Source organism: Chiloscyllium punctatum, chromosome 3, assembly GCF_047496795.1.
Source record: "Chiloscyllium punctatum isolate Juve2018m chromosome 3, sChiPun1.3, whole genome shotgun sequence".
Lineage (NCBI taxonomy): Eukaryota > Metazoa > Chordata > Chondrichthyes > Orectolobiformes > Hemiscylliidae > Chiloscyllium > Chiloscyllium punctatum.
Genome location: NC_092741.1, coordinates 153,237,805 through 153,258,074, shown reverse-complemented (window position 1 = coordinate 153,258,074; position 20,270 = coordinate 153,237,805). Strand labels below are relative to the sequence as shown.

Here is a 20,270-nt window from a genome sequence, read left to right as displayed (position 1 = left end):
ATTTTTCTCCTAAGGCACGTCTTAAAAGCTCTTGATCAAGCTTTTAGATTAGATTAGGTCCCCTACAGTGTGAAAACAGGCCCTTCGACCCAACAAGTCCACACCGACCCTCCGAGGAGTAACACACCTAGACCCTCAGACTAATGCATCTATCACTATGGACAATATAGCGTGGCCAATTCACCTGACCTGCACACCTGCACATCTTTGGACTGTGGGAGGAAACTAGAGCTCCCGGAGGAAACCCACACAGACACGGGGAGAATGTGTAAACTCCACAAAGACAGTTGCCCAAAGCTGGAATCGAACCTGTGGCCCTGTTGCTGTGAGGCAGCAGTGCTAACCACTGAGCCACCATGCGGTCATCTGCCTTACTTACTCCAAATGTGGTTTGATTTTATATTTTACATTAAAATACTGCTGTGAGATGATTTGAGAGCATTTCATACAGTTAAATTTGCAAATAAGTTGTTGTCATGTCCAGATTTGCAGACATTAGCACTCCAATTCCATATCATCAGTAGCAGTACCTTCAAATATCTAAGTCCTCTTGAACAGTAAATGCCACCATCACTCAACTTTCCCTCAACACCTTGAAAAACATTCTGAAATCTCTTTTCAAGTAAACTTTCACTTTCCTCTAAATCATCTGAAAAGTTAAGCATCAGTTTCCTTTATTTCCCCAAATGTAAAATATAAATGCAAACTGTTGCTGATTCTGAAATTGGCAGAACAAACACAAAGTACAAATATTTGTAAACAGATTTTTACCATGTATTTGCTTCAAGTTTGTACATTCCTTTTGAAAATATTACAGGAGGACAATTTTAAAATAATTGGCAAACGTAGCAACAGACTTGAGAAGAAACATTTTCACACAGCGAGTGGTTAAAATCTGCAATGTACTGCCTGAATGAGTAGTGGAGGCACGTTTAATCAAGGCACTCAGGTGGGAATTGAACTATTACCTGAAAAGAAGGAAGTGCAGGGTTACAGAAAGGAGGAAATGACAATGAAGTGCAATGGGCATGTGGTCACCTTCTGTGCTCTATCAATTCTGAGATTAAATTCAATAGGATGAATTAATTTCATAGATCCTATCAGAACTATAACCATGCTTCCCCCACTTCTCATCCAACACTTTCTCCACTCCACAGACCACATTTGCTTGCTTAGTTCTTTAGTCCGTTGATCACTGTTTAATCTGTTTATCATCCATTCAGCACTGAGCTGTACTGGATTATTCTGTTGGCAAAATATCTGCTGGATCAAGTAAGATCATGCACATTTCAACTTCAAGGAAGAAAAACACTCCCCTCCCCTCTCCACCTGAAGAGCTGGGATCTGTTTTGACAGAGAGTTAGAGAGTTTTGGGTAAGTTACATAGGAACGTAATAGTAATGTCCCTACCTCTGAGCCAGCAGACCCAGGTTCAAGTCCAGAGATATCTAATAGCATATTAAAAAGTTTAAAAACATGAAGAGTAGGTCATTCAACCCCCTTGAGCCTGTTTGATTATTCACTGAAATCATGGCTGATTTGTGGCCAAAAGTAGAAATTGCTGGAAAAAAAACTCAGCAGGTCTGTCTGCATCTGTGGAGAGAGAAAGCAGGATCATTTCTGAAGAAAGGGCACTGGACACAAAAAGTTAAACTCTGATTTCTCTCCACAGATGTTACCAAGCCTACAGGTCGTTCTGCTATATTGCACGTTTCATTAATGTGAATTCACTGTAACGCGATTGATGAATTGGGGACACAGTTTCTAAAGTGCAAATATTTGAAAAGGTGTGCTGGTGATTACATTGCCAAAACTTTAAAGTAGACAAACAGGAGGCCTAAAGAACACAGCAAGCCAGTTAGCATCAGAAGATGGAGAAGTCAATGTTTTGGATGTTAACCCTTTAAAGTCTAAAATTGTTCTAAGGGTTTATACCCAAAACATTGACTTCACCACCTCCTGATGCTGCCTGACTTGCTATGTTCTTCCAGCCTCCTGTTTGTCTACTTGGGATTCCAGCAGCTGAAGTTTGTTTTTGTCTCTAGCCAACACTTTAAATGCTATTTCTAAAACATTTGAGGGTTGCACCAAGAAGGGCAGCCGTCGCATTATAGAAGTGACTTGTATTGAGTTTTTCCAGCAATTTCTGTTTGTACTTCTGACTTCCAGCATCTGTGGGTTTTTGATTTTCCATATACCTTTTGGCTCACATCACTTGAATCTCTTTGGCTTGGCAAAAAAATGGACAAAACTCTCTCAGATTAAAAGGTGGAAGCTTTTCATTGACAAGTCCCCAAAGGATAGGGTGGCACAGTGGCTCGGTGGTTAGCACTGCTGCCTCACAGCACCAGGGACCCGGATTCGATTCCAGCCTCGGGTGACTGCCAATAGATTATAATGGTGCTGCAAAAGCACAGCAGGTCTGGCAGCATCCGAGGAGCAGGAAAATCCTGATTCCTGATGAATTTTCCTGCTCCTTGGATGCTGCCTGACCTGCTGTGCTTTTTCCAGCGCCACTCTGACCTAGACTCTGATCTCCAGCATCTGCAGTCCTCACTTTCGCCTACATTCTCCCAGTGTCTGTGTGGGTTTGCACTGGTTGCCTACCACAAGTCCAAAGACGTGTTGGTTAGATGAATTGGCCGTGCCTGTGGTCTTCAGGGTTATGCAGATTGGGTGCATTAGTCAGGGGTAAATGTAGAGTAATAGGGTAGGGGAATGGGTGTGGGTGGGTTACTCTTCGGAGGGTCGGTGTGGACTTGATGGGCCGAATGGCCTGTTTCCACACCGTAGGGATTATATATGTTGGGAGAAGGAGAGACCTGTCCCAGGCGTGGAACGGCCTGGTGCAAGTAAGGCCATAACACAAACAAACCAAGATATTGGAGTGGGATTTATTTTGCACCAGAAGCACCCCCCAGCCCCAGCCCCAGCCCCAGCCCCAGCCCCAGGCCCCAGCCCCAGCCCCAGCCCCCAGGCCCAGCCCCCAGCCCCCAGGCCCAGCCCCCAGCCCCCAGCCCCCAGGCCCAGCCCCCAGCCCCCAGCCCCCAGCCCCCAGCCCCAACCTCTTGAACGACAAGGTGCAGCTCCTGCAGACAGGACCCTGTGACCCAGGGGACAGCGCGAGAGCACAGCAACGGCCGCTGCTATTTGAAAAGAAAAACATCCGGGCGGGCCCAACCGCCGTCTCACCTTCTTGCTCAAATAGATGAACATGGTTGACCGCACGGCCAGCGGCGGGGAGGCAGGGAGGGAGGATGGGGACTGGGATAAACAAACGTTTACGATCCCGCAGCCGCAACCAGGCCGCGTCTCCAAGGCAACCAGGCCCCACCCCGCCAACAGCGGACCTCCCACCAATCACTGACCGCGGGGGTGCGAGGCCCCCCCTACTCAACCAATCGGCTAACCCGTCGGTTCAGCCAATCCGGGTGGAGAGGTCGGACCGGCGGGCCTCAGCCAATCGGCGAGTGGGAGTGGCGGAGCGCTGCATTGTGGGGGGGGCTGGGGTTTCAGCCAATAGCCCGCGGCGGTCCGGGGTCACCAGCTTCAGCAGGTGGACGTGGAGACTAGAGGTAACAGAGTGTGGGAGTGATTGGGTAAACCTCAGCAGGCCTGGCAGCACTGGTTAGGCCGCCTCTGGAGCAGTGTGTGTAATTCTAGACTCCCTGCTATAGGAAGGATGTTGTATAACATGAAATGGTTCAGTAAAGACTTACAAGGTATTGGAGGATTGATAAATGTGGCACTGGGAATGTACAGAGGGTAAGGCAGCATCTGAGGAGCAGGAGAGCCTATGTTTTGAGAATCCCTGATGATGGGCTTCTACCTGAAATGTTCATTCTCCTGCTCCTCGGAATGCTGCCTGACCTGCTGTGCTTTATCCAGTACCACACTATTTAACTCTGCTCTCCCGCATCTGCAGTCCTTGCTTTCTCCTTGGAGGGTTTGAGCTCTAGGCAGAGGCTGAATAGACTGGTGCTGTTTTCCCTGGAGTGTCAGAGGCTGAGGGTGACCTTTTATAAAGTGTGCTTAGGGTGAATAGACAAGGTCTGTTTCTGGGGGTGGGGGAGTCCAGAAGTAGAGAGCATGGGTTTATGGTGAGAGGGGAACTGTTTAAAAGGGATCTAAGGAGGCAACATTTCTATGCAAAGGGTGGTGTGTGCATGAAATGAGCTGTCAGAAGAATTGGTGAAGGCTGGTACGATTACAATGTTTAAAAGGCATCAGGATGAGTGCATGAACAGGAAGGGTTTAGAGGGATATAGACCATGTGCTGGCAAATGGGACTAGATTAGTTTAGGATATCTGCTTGGCATGGATGAGTTGGACCAAAGAGTCTGTTTCTATAGGGTGTAGGTTTGCTCACTGAGCTGTAGGTTTGATATCCAGACGTTTCATTACCTGGCTAGGTAACATTGTCAGTGGCAACCTCCAAGTGAAGCAAAGCTGTTGTCTCCTGCTTTCTATTTATGTTTGCCCTGGATGGGGTTCTTGAGGTTTGTGGTGATGTCATTTCCTGTTTGTTTTCTGAGGGGTTGATAAATGGTATCTAGATCTATGTGTTTGCTTATGGCATTGTGGTTGGAGTGCCAGGCCTCTAGGAATTCTCTGGCATGTCTTTGCTTAGCCTGTCCCAGGATATATGTGTTGTCCCAGTCAAATTGGTGGGGTTTTTTTCATCCGTGTGTAGGGCTACAAGGGAGAGAGTATCATGTCTTTTTGTGGCTAGCTGGTGTTTGTGTATCCTGGTGGCTAACTTTCTTCTTGTTTGTCCTACGTAGTGTTTGTGGCAGTCCTTGCATGGAATTTTGTAGATGATATTGGTTTTGTCCATGGGTTGTACTGGGTCTTACGTTTGTAAGTTTTTGTTTGAGTGTTGGTGGGTTTGTGTGCTACTAGGATTCCGAGGGACCTGAGTAGTCTGGCTGTCATTTCTGAAACTTCTTTGATGTATGGTAAGGTGGTTAGGGCTTCTGGCTGTGTTTGGTCTGCTTGTCATGGTTTGTTCTTGAGGAATCTGCAGACTGTGTTTTGTGAGTATCTGTTCTTGAATATGTTGTATAGGTGGTTCAACTCTGTTATCCGAAGTTCGTCTGCGCTGCAGTGTGTGGTGGCTCGTTGGAATAGTCTTCTGATACAGCTTCGTTTGTGTGTGTTGGGATGGTTGCTGGTGTAGTTAAGTATTTAATCAGTTTTTGTCGGTTTTCTGTATACGCAGGTTTGTAGTTCTCCGTTGTCCTTTCTTTCGACTGTGACGTCCAGGAATGCGAGTTAGTTGTTGGTTTCTTCCTCCTTGGTGAACTTTATGCCTGTGAGGGTGTTGTTGATGATGATAAATGTCTCTTGTATCTTGTTTCGTTTTGTGATGACAAAGGTGTCATCTACATAGCGGATCCAGATTTTTGGTTTGATGGTTGGTAGGGCTGTTTGTTCTATTCTTTGCATTACCGCTTCTGCTATGAATCCTGATAGCGGAGATCCCATGATTGTGCCGTTGGTTTGTTTTGTAGATTTATGTTGTTGAAGGTGAAGTAGGTGGTGAGGTCACAAACCCCAGGAACCCCATCCAGCCGAAAGGTATAAATAGAAAGCAGGAGACAACAACTTCACTTCACTTGGAGGTTGCCACTGATGATGTTACCTAGCCAGGTAATGAAATGTCTGGATATCAAACCTACAGCTCAGTGAGCAAACCTACACCCTAAACCTCAACCTGAGCTACAAACATTGCATATGTTTCTATGTATGGAGAGAAATCGGGGTTAATATTTCAGGCTCTGGTGACCCGTCTTCCTGCTATAGGAAGGTAGAAAGATCAAATAGGATCATGTGCAATTTAAACTTAAGGGAAGAAAAATACTCCCTTTCCCTCACCATCTGAAGAGTTGGAGGCGGTCTTTGACAAAGAATTAGAGAGCTATGTGTAAGAAGTTACATAGGAATGTAGTGATGTAATGGTAGTGTCCCTCCCTCTGAGCCAGCAGACTCAGGTTTAAGTCCAGAAATGTATAATAACATTACAAGATATTAAACTGGAAAGACTGCAAAAAAAATGAAGGATGTTACCGGGACTGGCGAGTTTGAGTTATAAAGGTAGACTGGGACTTTCTTTCTCCCTTGGAAAATATGAGGCTGAGGAGTGACCCTAGAGAGGTTTATTATATCATGAGGGCATGAATTGTGCAAATAGCCATAGTCTTTTCCCAGGGTAGGGGAGCCCAAAACTAGAGGGCATAGGTTTAAGGAGAATGGGAGAAGATTTGAAAGGGACCTGGGGATGATGATTTCACAGAGTGTGGTGTGTATGTGGAACAAGCTGCCAGAGGTGGGTACAATTATAACATCTAAAGACATTTGGACATGTACATGGATAAGAACGGTTTCAAGGAATATGGGGTGCAAAGAGGCAAACTGGACAGTTCAGTTTAGGAAAGCTGATCAGTATAGACGAGTTGGGCCCAAGGGCCTATTTCTGTGCTCTCTGACTCCATGACTCTATCACCCCCAACAGCTCATTCCCCACCTATGACACTTGCCTGTGAAATTTCATCAAATGTAACACCTTCCTTTTTACATCCTTCTGCCTCACAGAAATCCTTTTCTCCAGCTGTCCTGGAATTCTTTCTATCAAATCGACTGTATTCACTGCTCTCAATACAGTTGCTGAGATAATGGGAAGACCAAATAATAGAGTTTGAGTGACTACCTTGCAGAATGCCTCTGTTCAGTCAACAATCAAGACCTTAACCTTCCAGTTGCTAATTAATTTAATACACCATCTTGCACTCATGGCTCAAATTCTTGTCTTTGTTCTGCTAAGGTTTTCCCGTGAAGTCCAATGGAAGATGGAGGAACGGAATCTCCTTATCTTTAGGCACTTAGCCTTTTGGACTCAATGTTGAGTTAAAAAACATCTCAGCACAAACTCTGTTCTCCTATTTAGTCTTCCCTGCTGCTCCAGTATCTGATATTCTTGGTTTCACTTTCAGCAGAATTGACATATGTTCTGCCATTGACACCTACTATTAATATCTGCTCTGGATCTTTTTTTTTCTACAATCATTTGGTTTTTTTATTCCATGATACTAGTGATTTCTAATCTTGCTCATGCTCTAAACTTCCCCTGACCTAACTTCATTTCCACTTACTTTTCACCATTCTTTTTTTTTTCTACAGCATGATACCTGTCACTTTTCCACCTCTCCCTTCAGTTCCAAGGTCACTTTGAATTCAAAATGTAGCTCTGGTCCTCTTAGAACAAAGAAAATTACAGCACAGGCATAGGCCCTTCAGCCTTCCATGCCTGCACCAATCCAGATCCTCTTTCAAAACCTGCTGCCTATTTTCTAAAGATCTCTCCACAGTTCCTTCCAGACTTGAGTTCCTTCAGCACTCCCTGTTTACATTTCAGATTTCCAGCATCTACAGCATTTTGCTTTAATTAAAATGCATGAAGGTGTTAATCTGCTGTGTGCAGCAATAGCAGCATCTTTTACTGTGCAGGCCTCCTTCAGATACCCTTGATTCACTCCAAATGGAACAAGCTGGAAACCCTGCCATAAAAATAGTCTGTCCCAGTTTTTTTGTCTTGGGAATCACATTTACCAAGATCTCCAGCTTCTAAAAACAAACAAGAAGAAATCTCTAAATTTTGTATCTTGGTATGTTACAACATTCATGAATAACCTCAAGAGTGAGCATCCAACAAGAACTGAAATTGTTAACTGTCAAGATTTCAAGTTGATATGTCTTCTTTCAGTGGGACCTGCCTTTATGGAAGAACAAAGTTAAAAATCATGCAACACCAGGTTATAGTCCAACAGGTTTATTTGGTAGCACTAGCTTTCGGAGCGACGCTCCTTCATCAGGTGGAGAGGCAACTGAAGGAGAAAAAAAGAGCGATACATCTTTTAGAAGTATTGTTTTACTTGATACTCTGGATATTTTGGATTATTTTTTGAAATAAAAATTTCTTTACATTTCAAAAGTAAAAGTAGAAATAAACCTGTTATCTATTGCTCTTGAGCGAGAGGCTTCAGAATGCATGTGTAACGTTTTCAGTTTTCCAATCCACCGGGACCTTTGCAAAATGGAAGGAATTTGGAAGATAACAATTACTGAATTCATTCTGTTATTGAGATTAAATCAAGATATTATACAATTTAAAAGTTTTTGGGATGTCAAGATTTTGCATCTTGTTCTCAGTAGATTCCCACTATTATATGTTGAGTTGCCCTTTTGCATTTGTTATCCCCTCTGCATCCCAACATGTTACCTCCAATTTCAATAATTAAGTTCCCCAGCTTCTCATTCACAGCAACTGTCCTTCACCTATAGTGGATAGACCCCAGAACTGACTATGGACCACTCACTTGGTTGGACAGCCCTGACTGATTTGTGTGCAGCTCCTTGAACAACTTACTGGTTGCACTGGAACCACAGAGCTGATTGTGACATGCACACTGGACTGTAGAGATACAGACTCCTATCCCTGACCACTGCAAGCTCACAGTGGTCTAGCCCTTGGACTATGAAAACAAGAGCAGTTATTAGCCCTATTAGCTCTTGAAAACAAGAGCAGTTATTAGCCCCATTAGCCCTTGGACTAATATCAGAGCTACCTTGACTTGCTGTGATGGAACCCCCAACTAAAGTCTGTCTCCCTTGACCTGACTGAGGACTACTCCCCTTAGACTGTGAGTCATAGCCATTAGGTTGATGCATATGCAACATGTGTTGTCACATAGCTGACACAAGCTGCATGTGTGAGAAATGACATTGTACAATGAGGTACAACAATATATCTATCTCCTTGACTGATCACTGCTGGCAATTATGAGAGTGCAACTGGCTTTGTATCTGCGCTAAAAGGCAAGATAAGGCAGAAGTACTGTGAATCATTTAAGCTTTGGCTAGTGTGGGGAAGTACAAAAAGACAAGGCAGAGCAAGTTAGGGATGCTGTAAACACCCAAGTGGGCATCTGAGTAAGTGTTAAGGGAGTAAGTTCAGAGCCCTGAGCTGCATGAGATTGTTGCTGATGCAACAAGTGTCCTTGCAGTAACATTGCAAAGAGAGGGGCCAGTGCACTCCAGAGTGAAGTGTTGGAAGTGTAGACTCATCTTGTAAATTACCGGGGATGTGCCATGAGGGTGTGGTGAGACTGGTACACAGGCACATGTCAGATAACAAGGTCCATGGATGGGAGTGCTTGTAGTCACTACCTATGGAGTATGCCCTAAAACTTAGGTGACTGGAATCCAAGGTGGCGAGCTGGAGGAGCAAGTAAGGGGCTGGAGTAAAGTAACTGCTCTTGTTTTCATTGTCAGGAATTGTCTCCATCTAGTTTTAATCTGGTGGTAGGAGAATGGGAACTACATATCAAGAATATATTGTAATATCAGGTAAAATATTAAAAATCATAACACCAGGTTATAGTCCAACAGGTTTAATTGGAAGCACACTAGCTTTCGGAGGTAAAATATTGTTACTATAGAGGGAGTACAAGAAGGTTCACCAGACTTGTTCCCAAAATAATGGAACTGTTGAATTAGGCAGTATTCTCCGGACTTGCAAAGAATGAGAGGTGATTTCATTGATACCTTCAAAACGTTTAATGGGATTTGCAGGGTGGATGAAGGTAAAATGCTTCCATTAGTTGAGTCTGGAATCAGGAGGCACAATTTAAAACTAGGGATCCTATTTCGGTCTGAGCTGAGAAGAAATTGTTACAGTGGTAAATCCTTGGAATTCTCTACCTCAAAGCTCTATAGTATTTGGTTATCTTTGAAGTAGAAGTTGATAAATTTTTGATTATTGATGGCATAAGGGGTTATGGGGATAGTATGGGTAAAAGGCATTGAACTGTTTGATCAGCCATGATTGTATTAAATAATGCAGCAGGTTTGATGGGCAGAATGGTCTACTCCTGTTCATATGATCTTAATGATTAGGTATTAATGTTAATACATGCTACTACATCCAAATAGGTCTGTCAACACTTGATTGGAAAATGTAACTTTTTATTGTCAACATTACGAAGCCCCTCACTGGCCGTCTCCCCCTAGTTTCCCAAATTTCTCACTGATTCTCACATTATTTAGTGCTTCGGAAAGTTCCATCCAGTGTCTTCCAGTGTAATGTATCGGTGGCACAAAGATATTTATTGTCTTATTTCGCTAAATTACACTTTATCACTCACTCACTTTATTTTCCAGCTAAGTTTGGATACAATTGTCATTATCATGTTATCTTGTAAACATCTTCCCATGAGAATAAACAACAAAATGCTATGGACTTGGGACTATATCACCTTTCAGAGTGCCATTGAAAGTCATCTTTTGCACTCACTGTCTGATTCATAGATCATATATAATCATTGAATCCCTACACTGTGGAAGCAGGCCATTCAGCCCATTGAGTCTCCATAGAGCACCCCAACCAGATGCATCTCACCCACCGCATCTCACCCACCACATCCCTGCAACCCACATTTCACATGGCTTATTCACCCAACCTGCATATCCCTGGACACCATGGGGAATTTAGCATGGCTAGTTCACCTAAGCTCCACATCTTTGGACTCCATTTGCTTTCTTCAACAAACTATCAAAATCAAACCAACAATCTAGAATTTATTCGTGCAATACATGAAGGAGTTAGATGGCAATTTACAGTACTTGGAAGTGGGAAATAACAATCCATATACAGGACCCTCCCAATTGCAGAAGCATAGGCAAGCATCCTTTTTCATTCACTCAATTACCTTACTCTTTCAGAGTCTTGGCAGAAATAACAAATATTGCAAATATCAAAAAGAAAGACATGTCCCATGACTTTTTTGATAAGAGCATAGAGTTTATGTTAATCCTTATGAAATGTTGTCTAGGCTGCAGTTAGAGTATTGTGGCCAATTCTGTACAGCAACTCCAGAAAAATAAGACCTTATGGCGCAGATGAATTTGCCAGAATGGTACTAGTTATGAAACACTTCAGTTATATGGGATCTCTGGAAAAAGTGGGATTACTTTTCTCTGAGCATAGCACATAAATGAAGATTAGAAAATCTGGTAGAAGTCTTCAAAATCCTGAAGCCCTTCGACAGTGTAAATAAGGACAAACTTCTCAATTGCAGAAAGGTCTGTAAGCAGAGGACAGAGATCTAAGCACTTTCTTTGTGTTTATAGGGTATGGGTGTTGCTAGTTAGGGCAGCATGTAATGCCAATTCTTAATTGTCCTTGAGAAGCTGGGAGGGAAGTGTATTGGTGATGGTGGTGGTTGCCATGATTAAGTGCAATTTATGCTGTAAGGAGGGGATTTCCAGTCTTTTGTTCCAACAACAGTGAAGGAATGATGACATATTTCCAAGTCAGGATAGTGAATGGCTTGAAGGGGAACTGATAAAAGAAACCAGAGGTAATAAGGTGAAACTTTTTAATGTGGTGATTTATTATTGATTTGAATGCATTGTTTGACAGAATGGAAGAAGCAGATTCAACAATTACTTTCAAAATAGCATATGTAATTGAAAAGAAACAATGTGCCTGATTATGATGAAAGAATTAAACAGTAAAATAAATTGAATCAGTCTTTCAAAATGGTGGCAGAGGTATGATAGGCCAAATGATCTCCTTCTGCTGAGTCTTTTGATGATTCTATTCTATGAGTGAGATTTTAACTAATTCAAAACGCATATGGTTGTAATCTGGTCTTGTACATCAATATCTCTGCAAATCCTTTGTCTAAAACATTTCTGAAATTTTAATCAATATTCATGCCAGACCTGAGTTTTTCCAGCAATTTATGTTTTCGTTTCCAGTTTCCAGCATCCACAGTCATACAGTCATAGAGTTGTACAGCACGGAAACAGATCTTTTAGTCAAACTCATCCATGCCAACCAGATATCCTAAATTAATCTAGTCCCATTCGGCCCATATCCCTCTAAACCTTTCCTATTCATATACCCATCCAGTTGCTTTTTAAACATTTTAATTCTACCCACCTCCTCTACCTCCTCTGGCGGCTCATTCCATCTAAGCACCACCCTCTGTATGAAAAAGTTGCCCCTTAAGTCCCTTTTAAATCTTTCACCTCTCACGTTAAACCTGTGCCCTCTAGGTTTGGACTCCACTACCCTGGTGAAAAGACCTTGATTATTCATCCTATCCATACCCCTCAAGATTTTATAAACTTCTCTAATTTCTTTAGTTTTTTAAATCACTTTTATTTCTTGACCCTAATGAACCAGGTAGTTTATGGAAAAGTAGCTAAGACATTAAATGAAGGGAACAAAATGGTATATGAAATTTCATTCAACAACATCTCCTGTCCTAAACTAAAAAGGTTCTTCATTCTCAGAAATTCCCATATACAACTGACTCAATCAGTAGGGAATGTAAAGTGTAGATGTACTGCCCAGTCCAGGCAGACAGTGGAACATTTTTAAACCATTTATTTGAAACAGAAAGGATATCCTTCTTATTCAAGTGAATTATGTTCAGTGTTCTCACATACATCACATCAATATGGTCAAGAATATTTAACAACTAAAAAAATTTTGATTGGCATGCAAACTGTGTTGGCAGCGTTTGAATTGAGCCTTCTATTTGTTACGTACTTCAACTGCAGACTGCTTAAAGTGACATCTTAAAATGTGGTATCTGGAATTTTTTGCAAAAATCCAGTAAATAATACCTGCCTTTAATATCTTATATTGACTTGGATTTATTGCCTTTGATTTTCCTAGATGTCTGTAGACTATTTCCGTTATAACAAGCCGCAAGGATTTTCCCATTGGAAATATCAAGTTACGAAACCTATAGTTTCCAAAGTTAACAATCACACAACACCAGGTTATAGTCCAACAGGTTTAATTGGAAGCACTAGCTTTTGGAGTGCGCTCTGAAAGCTAGTGCTTCCAATTAAACCTGTTGGACTATAACCTGGTTTTGTGTGATTTTTAACTTTGTACATCTCAGTCCAACACTGGCATCTCCAAATTATAATTTCCAAGACATTATTTCCAATTTTAAAGGAATGTCATCACACTAAAAGATTTAATTCTCTGCCATCCCTTCTCAAATTAATACTGTCTCCTCTCTAATATTTACTTCAATACTGCCTTTCATAACCACGAGATATCTCAAAGTGTTTTTAATCAGTGAAATATCTTCGAATTGCAGTCATTTTATCATGTAGGAAATGCAGCATTCAATTTGCATACAATGAATTCCTATAAACAATGATGTTACAAAACGCCAGATTCTCTAGACTGAATCTTGCCATATTTCGACAAAGGAGCACTTTCATCAAGTTTCATTGAGGTTTTCTGAAAATATCATCCCAAACACACCTCAGGAACTATTACCTATCTTACCTCTATGGTAGCCTTTTCGTTCACTAGCAGCTGGATTCAACACTTTATTCAGCCAAAAGAACGCACAACTCTCATATCCTAGAATAGATAGCATCCCTGGAACCGGCACTATCTTTAAAACAGTGTTGCACACAGGAAAAACACTGTTCTGAAGCTGCCCTGCACAACTGCACACACTCAGAGGGCATGGTGTGATTGGCTGATGTGACCTTAACATCCTGATGAGCAAGGTATTAGAGAGGAGGGCCAGCTTCTCACCCTGGGAACACTAGTAGAGGCCACAACACCAGACCCTGCCAGGCTGCACTGAATATGCTTACCTGCTCAGTGCATTCTCAACCATCTGGTGAGAAGCCCTGCAATGTTGCATGAAGGTTAGTGAATTTCTCTGCCCTGCCAGGCTAAGTGCCAACATCCTCCCATAGCTACTTCATTTTCACTATCTCTGCTACAGCACCTACCTCCCACCAACACTCATCTTTACCACTCTCGGTATTACTTGTCACATTTCTCACTCGCTCTCGCCCAACAGCACCACCTACTAACCCTGCATAGCTTCTCCAGTTCCTACCCATTCTCTCTGGTCACTACAGCCTTGATATGCACCAACATTAACAGCTGGGCAGCCATGTTCTACACTCAACCCCCCTCTCTCTATGCAGAAGAAAACAGCACTTAATGGGACCAAAAAAGCCAGGACAGACAACAAGGTCATCTGCTTGCTCATCCCCTACAAATACAGGATACTGGCATAGGCCAGAGAGGTCCAGAACAGCTCCTGCAGTAATGTTGAAATATCCATGTCCTGTTAATTGAGGAAGCAGCAAGATTCCTTGTAATGCAATGCACACACTGATTCCTTGTAATGCAACTGCCATTATAATTTCCACCTACCACAAATCGCCCTGTGTGCGATACCTTCAGTCCTTTATTTATGTCTTGCAGATAGTACAGTCAGGTCCACAATCCCCTCAGGCAAGAGGGTATCACTGGCAAAACGTCCCCTCCAGACCTCCGAGGAAGAAAGTACTCGGATGCCTCAGGGATAATACCGGAAGGCTGCCTCCACCACCATCACTACTGTCACTACCATTCTCCCCTCCCCCCGCCCCACCAATACCATTTCAGTGGATATATTGGCTAGATTAGATTTGAAAGCACCTGAAGACCAAGGAAGAAGCATCCCAAGTTGCTGCCAGTCACGGGATTGCTGACGACTGGGTATCTGTTTAGCCACAGACAGGAGAGGTTCCTATGGTGTCAGCAATCAGGAAATTCATATACATGCACAAGCACGCAAAGGAGCTGCAGGCATGTTGGGGGGGTAAAACATAATTGGAGGAAAGTAGAAAGACTAGCACAAGAATCAACCATTGACGATTGTTGGAAAAACGCATCGGCTTAACTAATGTCCATTAGGGAAGGAAATTTGCTGTCCTTACCCGGTCTTGTCTGCATGTGATTTCAGACTCACGGCAATGTGGTTGACTAGTAACTGCCCTCTGGGCAATTAGGGATGGGCAATAAATACTGGCCTGATCAATGACGTTTACGTCTTGTGAATGAAGAAGGAAAAACCATCCTGGGACTACAATTATTCATCGTTTGGATTCATGATTCAGACCTAGGAATAAATGAACTTGTGAAGGATAGTGCATATTGAACTAAGACTAAGGAACAACATGACGTAATATGAAAAGACAGTGGAAAATTTTCCAGTTCTGAAGAAGGGTTACTGGACCCGAATATTAATTTAGCTTTATCTATACAAATGCCGGTGGAGATTTTCTGGCAATTTCTATTAGTTTCTGATTTCCAGCTTTGGTTTTTATGAAAAGATTTCAAACTGGGCAGCTAAAAGTTACAAATGTAACATAGTTAAAAATGAAGTGATATACATTTACGGGGGGAAAAACATGTATCATTGCCAGCAAGAAAATGTAAAATTTAGTGTTGATGACGTTCATAGCAACTTGGGGAGAGAGGTAAATTAAAATCAACTTGGCAGGTAAACAAAGTAATTTTAAAAATGCTTTTAAAAAACTACAGGGACCTATTTCTAGGGGTATAACATTTAAAAATAATGAAGTTATGTTAAACTTGTAGAAGATCGTGGCCAAGCCACACGTATATACAGTTCTACTTTCTATATTTTTTTAAAGTGAGGAAATGATAGACAAAAAGGACACTGGAACTTAGAGACTCTATGTCTGAGTCATCGGGAAAGCTTCAACTGATTGAAATTCTTTCCTTTAGGTAGGAGAAGACTCTGAAAATACCTGATAGAAGTCTTTAAAATTATGAATGGAGTGGACAGAGTTGACTTACACAGGGTCTAAACAAGGAGTCATTAAAAATTAGGTATTCCTGGTAAATCCAATTGGGAAATAAGTAGAATTTTGTTTACTCAAACAGTGATTACAGTATGGAACTTTGTTACCATAGGCAAATAGTTTGAATATCTTTCAAAGGAAACTCAACAATTACATGAGGAGAGAATAGAAAGGAAATGTTTGAAAGAATCAAAACCTCCATGAACATCCATGCAATTAACATGAAATTGTCGGAAGTAGATGCCCAATCACAATCAAAATAGCAAGTTATTATTAAAATTAGGGTCAAGATCTTGTAATAAACAAGTGTCACACCTGAGAGTGAAGATTGAGACACAAAGCAAAGGCAGCTGTTCAAGCCAAAAGTCGATTGCCACCTCTGTTTGCCATAAAATGATATCCTCATTATGGGAGAAGCTATTAGACTAAGACGAGTTTCATAAGACATCTATGAACTCATATGCAACGCTGATATTTAAACCCAGCCTTCTGCAAGAAGAATTATCCTCAATGTGATGATGCTAGCTGGTACACAGAGATATATGACAGGAAAAATCAGTTAGGAAAAGCAGCAGATTTTGTCAGAGTTTACTTTTTTTTTGTAACAAAATGTCTCAAATAATTGGACTTTGATTTTTAATTATGATTAGATTACTTACAGTGTGGAAACAGGCCCTTCAGCCCAACAAGTCCACACCGACCCTCTGAAGAGCAACCCACCCAGAACCATTCCCCTACACCTAACACTACAGGCAATTTACCATGCCAGTTCACCTAACCTGCACATTTTTGGACTGTGGGAGGAAACCCACGCAGACATAGGGAGAATGTGCAAACTCCGCACAGTCACCTGAGGCGGGAATTGAACCTGGGTCTCTGGCACTGTGAGTGTGTAGTGATAACCACTGTGCCCCCAAATCTTTAAGGGCATTGGAGTAATGTTTTGTTTAATACCTTCAAGTAAATATAAGTATCGGATCAAGAGATGGTGTATGTTAATATACAAAGGTAAAGTAATTGAAAATAAACAAAGTTTAATTAAATCAAAGATAAATTCTAATGCATGTTGATGGGATTGAATGAATAGAAAACTAGCCATTTGGTGCATTTTCACAATCTTCCATTCATTTATATAAGCTACAATAATAGTTGAATTACGAACACAAACATCAGAAAACCAAGCGATTTATTTAACTTCTTTACTGTCAAATATACATTTTACTGGGTATGAAAATAGAATACATTAGAGTTGAATTCAAATATACATTATGCGTATTCTTGTCCACAGCATCCATAGTGACAAGAATTAATGGTTATTTACGTTCAAAACATGGTATTTATGACAACAAAACAGATCAATCAGGTAGTATATTTTGTACATGATATATTTAAGCATTCCTTTACTCCTAATTTCTTTTGTAAAGTGTATACAGTTAAGACTAATATTGATATATATCACTTATGCAATATGTCACAGTAGTAAAATCAATACTTTCAACAACTGAGCCAATATATAGTAACTCCTGAATGAATGGCTTCAGTTTTCTTCATGGCATCTCTTATTATTCTCTGCTTTGTTTTTAAATCTATAGCTGCAGCACAGCAATAAAAGTAACTAGTCTGATCAAGATTATAATGGAAGCTTGCAAAGAACTGTGCTCAATAAAATGGTCAGTTAGCCAAAAAGAAATGACAAATAAGATGTACTCTTCAAACAGAGTGCTCACATAATGTTCAGAATCGATGCAGCTGGTTTTCAAATGCTCGTATTTTTTTGGTTACTTGATTTAGTATGAAATAGTTAAGGATTACTACATAAGGTTGGTAAATATGACCTTACAATAGTTATAAACTGTATATTACTGACCAAATCAAGCATTATCATTCGCAATGAAAAGGCTATGAAAATCACACTTCATTTTATTCCTTTCAATCAATTCTAATTTTCATGACCTGTTTAATCCTTTCCTACAGGCATGATGTCAAGGTAATCGATGTAATCAATCTATATTTATCTGTGGCAGAAGTGGGTACTGCAGATGCTGGAGATTAGAGTCAAGATTAGAGTGGTGCTGGAAAAGCACAGCAGGTCAGAAACAGGAAAATTGATGTTTCGAGCAAAAGCCCTTCATCAATCTGTGTCATCGATATAATGGAAGGATATGAATCTGTGCTGAACCTTTCTGTTAACGTGTAATAATACTAGCTAAACTTCTTCACTGTTGCCAGCCAAATGTTAGTAATATCTGCTTGCTAAATATGACCCTGACCACACTTGTAAGTGTATCTGCTATATATCAGGAAGCTCAAAATGTAATGTTTGTACAGTTACAAATGACCAGAAGTACCAGTAAAAAGACATTTTTCATTCACCTTATTATATTGTTGCTTCAACAACTGTTTTAACTTCATTTAGATCTATAGAAGCATAGTAGTCTCGTTACAAAATTCATTATGCAACCTGGAACAAAAGACATCTGGATGGAGATTCAAAACTAATTATTAAAAAGGATATTTTTACTAGCCAGTGCTTGGAAATTGGACTGGACGTCCCTTTGAAAATCAAGCAAAGCTTCACACTTGCAGGGATCTTCAATAGTGATTTTTCTCTGAGCTTCTTCTGCAAAGTAAAATTCTATTCTGTGATTACAGACATGGTTACTGTGCAGATTTTGTTTGTAATGACAGACTAATAATTTAACTGCATTTGTAAAATGGCACAGAAAATAGTTCAATGTTTTTTTAAAATGAAAACCACCCATGCAAAAATGCCAGATTAAATGTCTTTTATTGAAATAATATCTCATTCCAGTTAAAAAAAAATGCTTTGATAATAATGTTTTCAAAGAAAAACAGGCAAGTGTCAGGAAAGGTAATTCAAAAAAGTAGGTCAAATATCCAGAGGATTCCACCTCAAGATTAACTTTAATTATTGTAAATAAATTAGCATGAGATGTATTGCCAGCAATAAATTGAGTTAGGCCTCAGGATATCAGAATCAATTGCTTGTTAATTTATTAAATAACGGTATTAAATTTTTGGAAAAGTGTTCTAAAGTGTCAAATTTTGTTAGAGGTAAGTAGCTTACTTGCACAGGTTTTTTGGTCCACATTCAATATAAAACCTGTACGGCACTTGCAGTGATAGCCCGTTGTTGTGCTTACACATATTTGTTCACAGTCATGGTTTCCAATGGCGCACAAATCCACACCTGAAAGTTTTAATTCAATTTAGTGCCTCTAATCCAGGAAAAAAAAGAGCTGAAATTCAACCTAAATTCAATGCTGCAATAATCAAAAGCAGAAAGTTAACATGTTCCACAAAAATATGTGCACAGGAAATATAAGCAAAGTTCTGTACCCTGAGGAGTGGACCTCCTTAAAATTACTCATACAACAGAGTTGAGCCACATCATGGGATATTCAAATTCAACCCTGTAGTGTTTGACTAAAGTTAAACAAAACTCTCCTACTCTCTCTCTTTCAAAACACTACTGAAGCTTTGGTCACCTGTACGAACATTGTATTTGGTGATTTTCCTGTCCAGTGCCTTCTGATATATTACTAAATTAAGATGCTTGATAAATGTATGTTGTTGTTGAATATGGGTAATTTGCTGGATATGGGAACTTCATACTATCACTCAGAGAGATGTTTGTTCCATCCTGACTTTATTGGTGGAGCTGCAACCTGAGGAAGCAGACAGGAGCCAGCATTGGAGGTGGGCTCACCCCAGAATGGATTCATAAAAGGCTCATTTCGCTAGACTTTGTTGTGACTGCTGCTTCATGTTCTGCTTGAATTGTTGGCAAGTGTGTGGAATGTGATTAAAAATTGTTCTGCTGTCTCTTTATTGCCTTTATTTAAAACACATTCGAAAGTCTGCCTTGACGGATCAAGATTTCAAAGAAAACCCCTTTGCAACGCGATGTGCAACGTTGCGAAAAATAGTACAAAACAGGAATAATAATGTGTAAACAAAATAGTAGCTTCTCACTGGTAACAGTGAAGACTCCAGGCAATAATTCAAGCCTCCATGAAGATAGGATGTCACAGTCCTAAGGAATAATTGTCCTTCCTTGTCAAAGCATGGGCTTAAAGAATTCATACACATGTATCAGTCCCACGACCTTGAATTATATTAGATGAGCTTTCCCTGGATCAGATAATCCTTCAAAATTGTGCTTTCCACAAAGATCTTGTTCTAAAACCCTGGTCCGAACACCTTCAAGTTCAACTGGACCAGCTCGCTCAGCAGTCAGTCCCCCTATCGTCTCCTGTCCTACTTTCTCTCATGATGTGGAGGTGCCAGTGTTGGACTGGGGCGGACAAGGTCAGAAGTCACACAACACCAGGCTACAGTCCAGAAATTACTTCACCTGACAAATGAGCAGCGCTCTGAAAGCTTGTGATTTTAAATAAAACCTTTGGACCATAATCTGGTGTTACAGACTTTCCTTCACCTGATGCTGCTTCTGTTTCACAGATGAGCTCAGTCCTTCAATTGTTTCCGCATCCTTGTGATTTTATGAAGGACAGAGCAAACTGCAACCATTTAAG

General features: G+C 40.9%; 2 protein-coding genes and 1 long non-coding RNA gene across 7 annotated transcripts in view; 1 reads left to right on the top strand and 2 right to left on the bottom strand.

The window, feature by feature from the left end:
- wdr35 (WD repeat domain 35) overlaps positions 1-3,324 on the bottom strand; it is a 105,749-nt gene extending 102,425 nt beyond the window's left edge. For all 3 annotated transcript variants that reach the window (XM_072562613.1, XM_072562623.1, XM_072562641.1), the window contains exon 1: positions 3,193-3,324. In XM_072562613.1, the coding sequence (XP_072418714.1) occupies positions 3,193-3,216 (24 nt within the window). In that variant the 5' untranslated portion in view covers positions 3,217-3,324. The remainder of the gene's footprint in view (positions 1-3,192) is intronic.
- Positions 3,325-3,502: 178 nt separating this feature from the next.
- LOC140466861 (uncharacterized) lies at positions 3,503-19,557 on the top strand. Its single transcript, XR_011955299.1, has 3 exons — positions 3,503-3,575; positions 17,000-17,074; positions 17,686-19,557. It is a non-coding gene; the product is annotated as an uncharacterized lncRNA (long non-coding RNA).
- LOC140466848 (uncharacterized) overlaps positions 16,760-20,270 on the bottom strand; it is a 49,820-nt gene continuing 46,309 nt past the window's right edge. For 2 of the 3 annotated variants that reach the window (XM_072562576.1, XM_072562584.1), the window contains exons 16-18: positions 18,800-18,922; positions 18,227-18,331; positions 16,760-17,501 (exon numbers count right to left, since the gene is read on the bottom strand). In XM_072562576.1, the coding sequence (XP_072418677.1) occupies positions 17,446-17,501; positions 18,227-18,331; positions 18,800-18,922 (284 nt within the window). In that variant the 3' untranslated portion in view covers positions 16,760-17,445. The remainder of the gene's footprint in view (positions 17,502-18,226; positions 18,332-18,799; positions 18,923-20,270) is intronic. The other variant, XM_072562593.1, reaches the window with a different exon arrangement.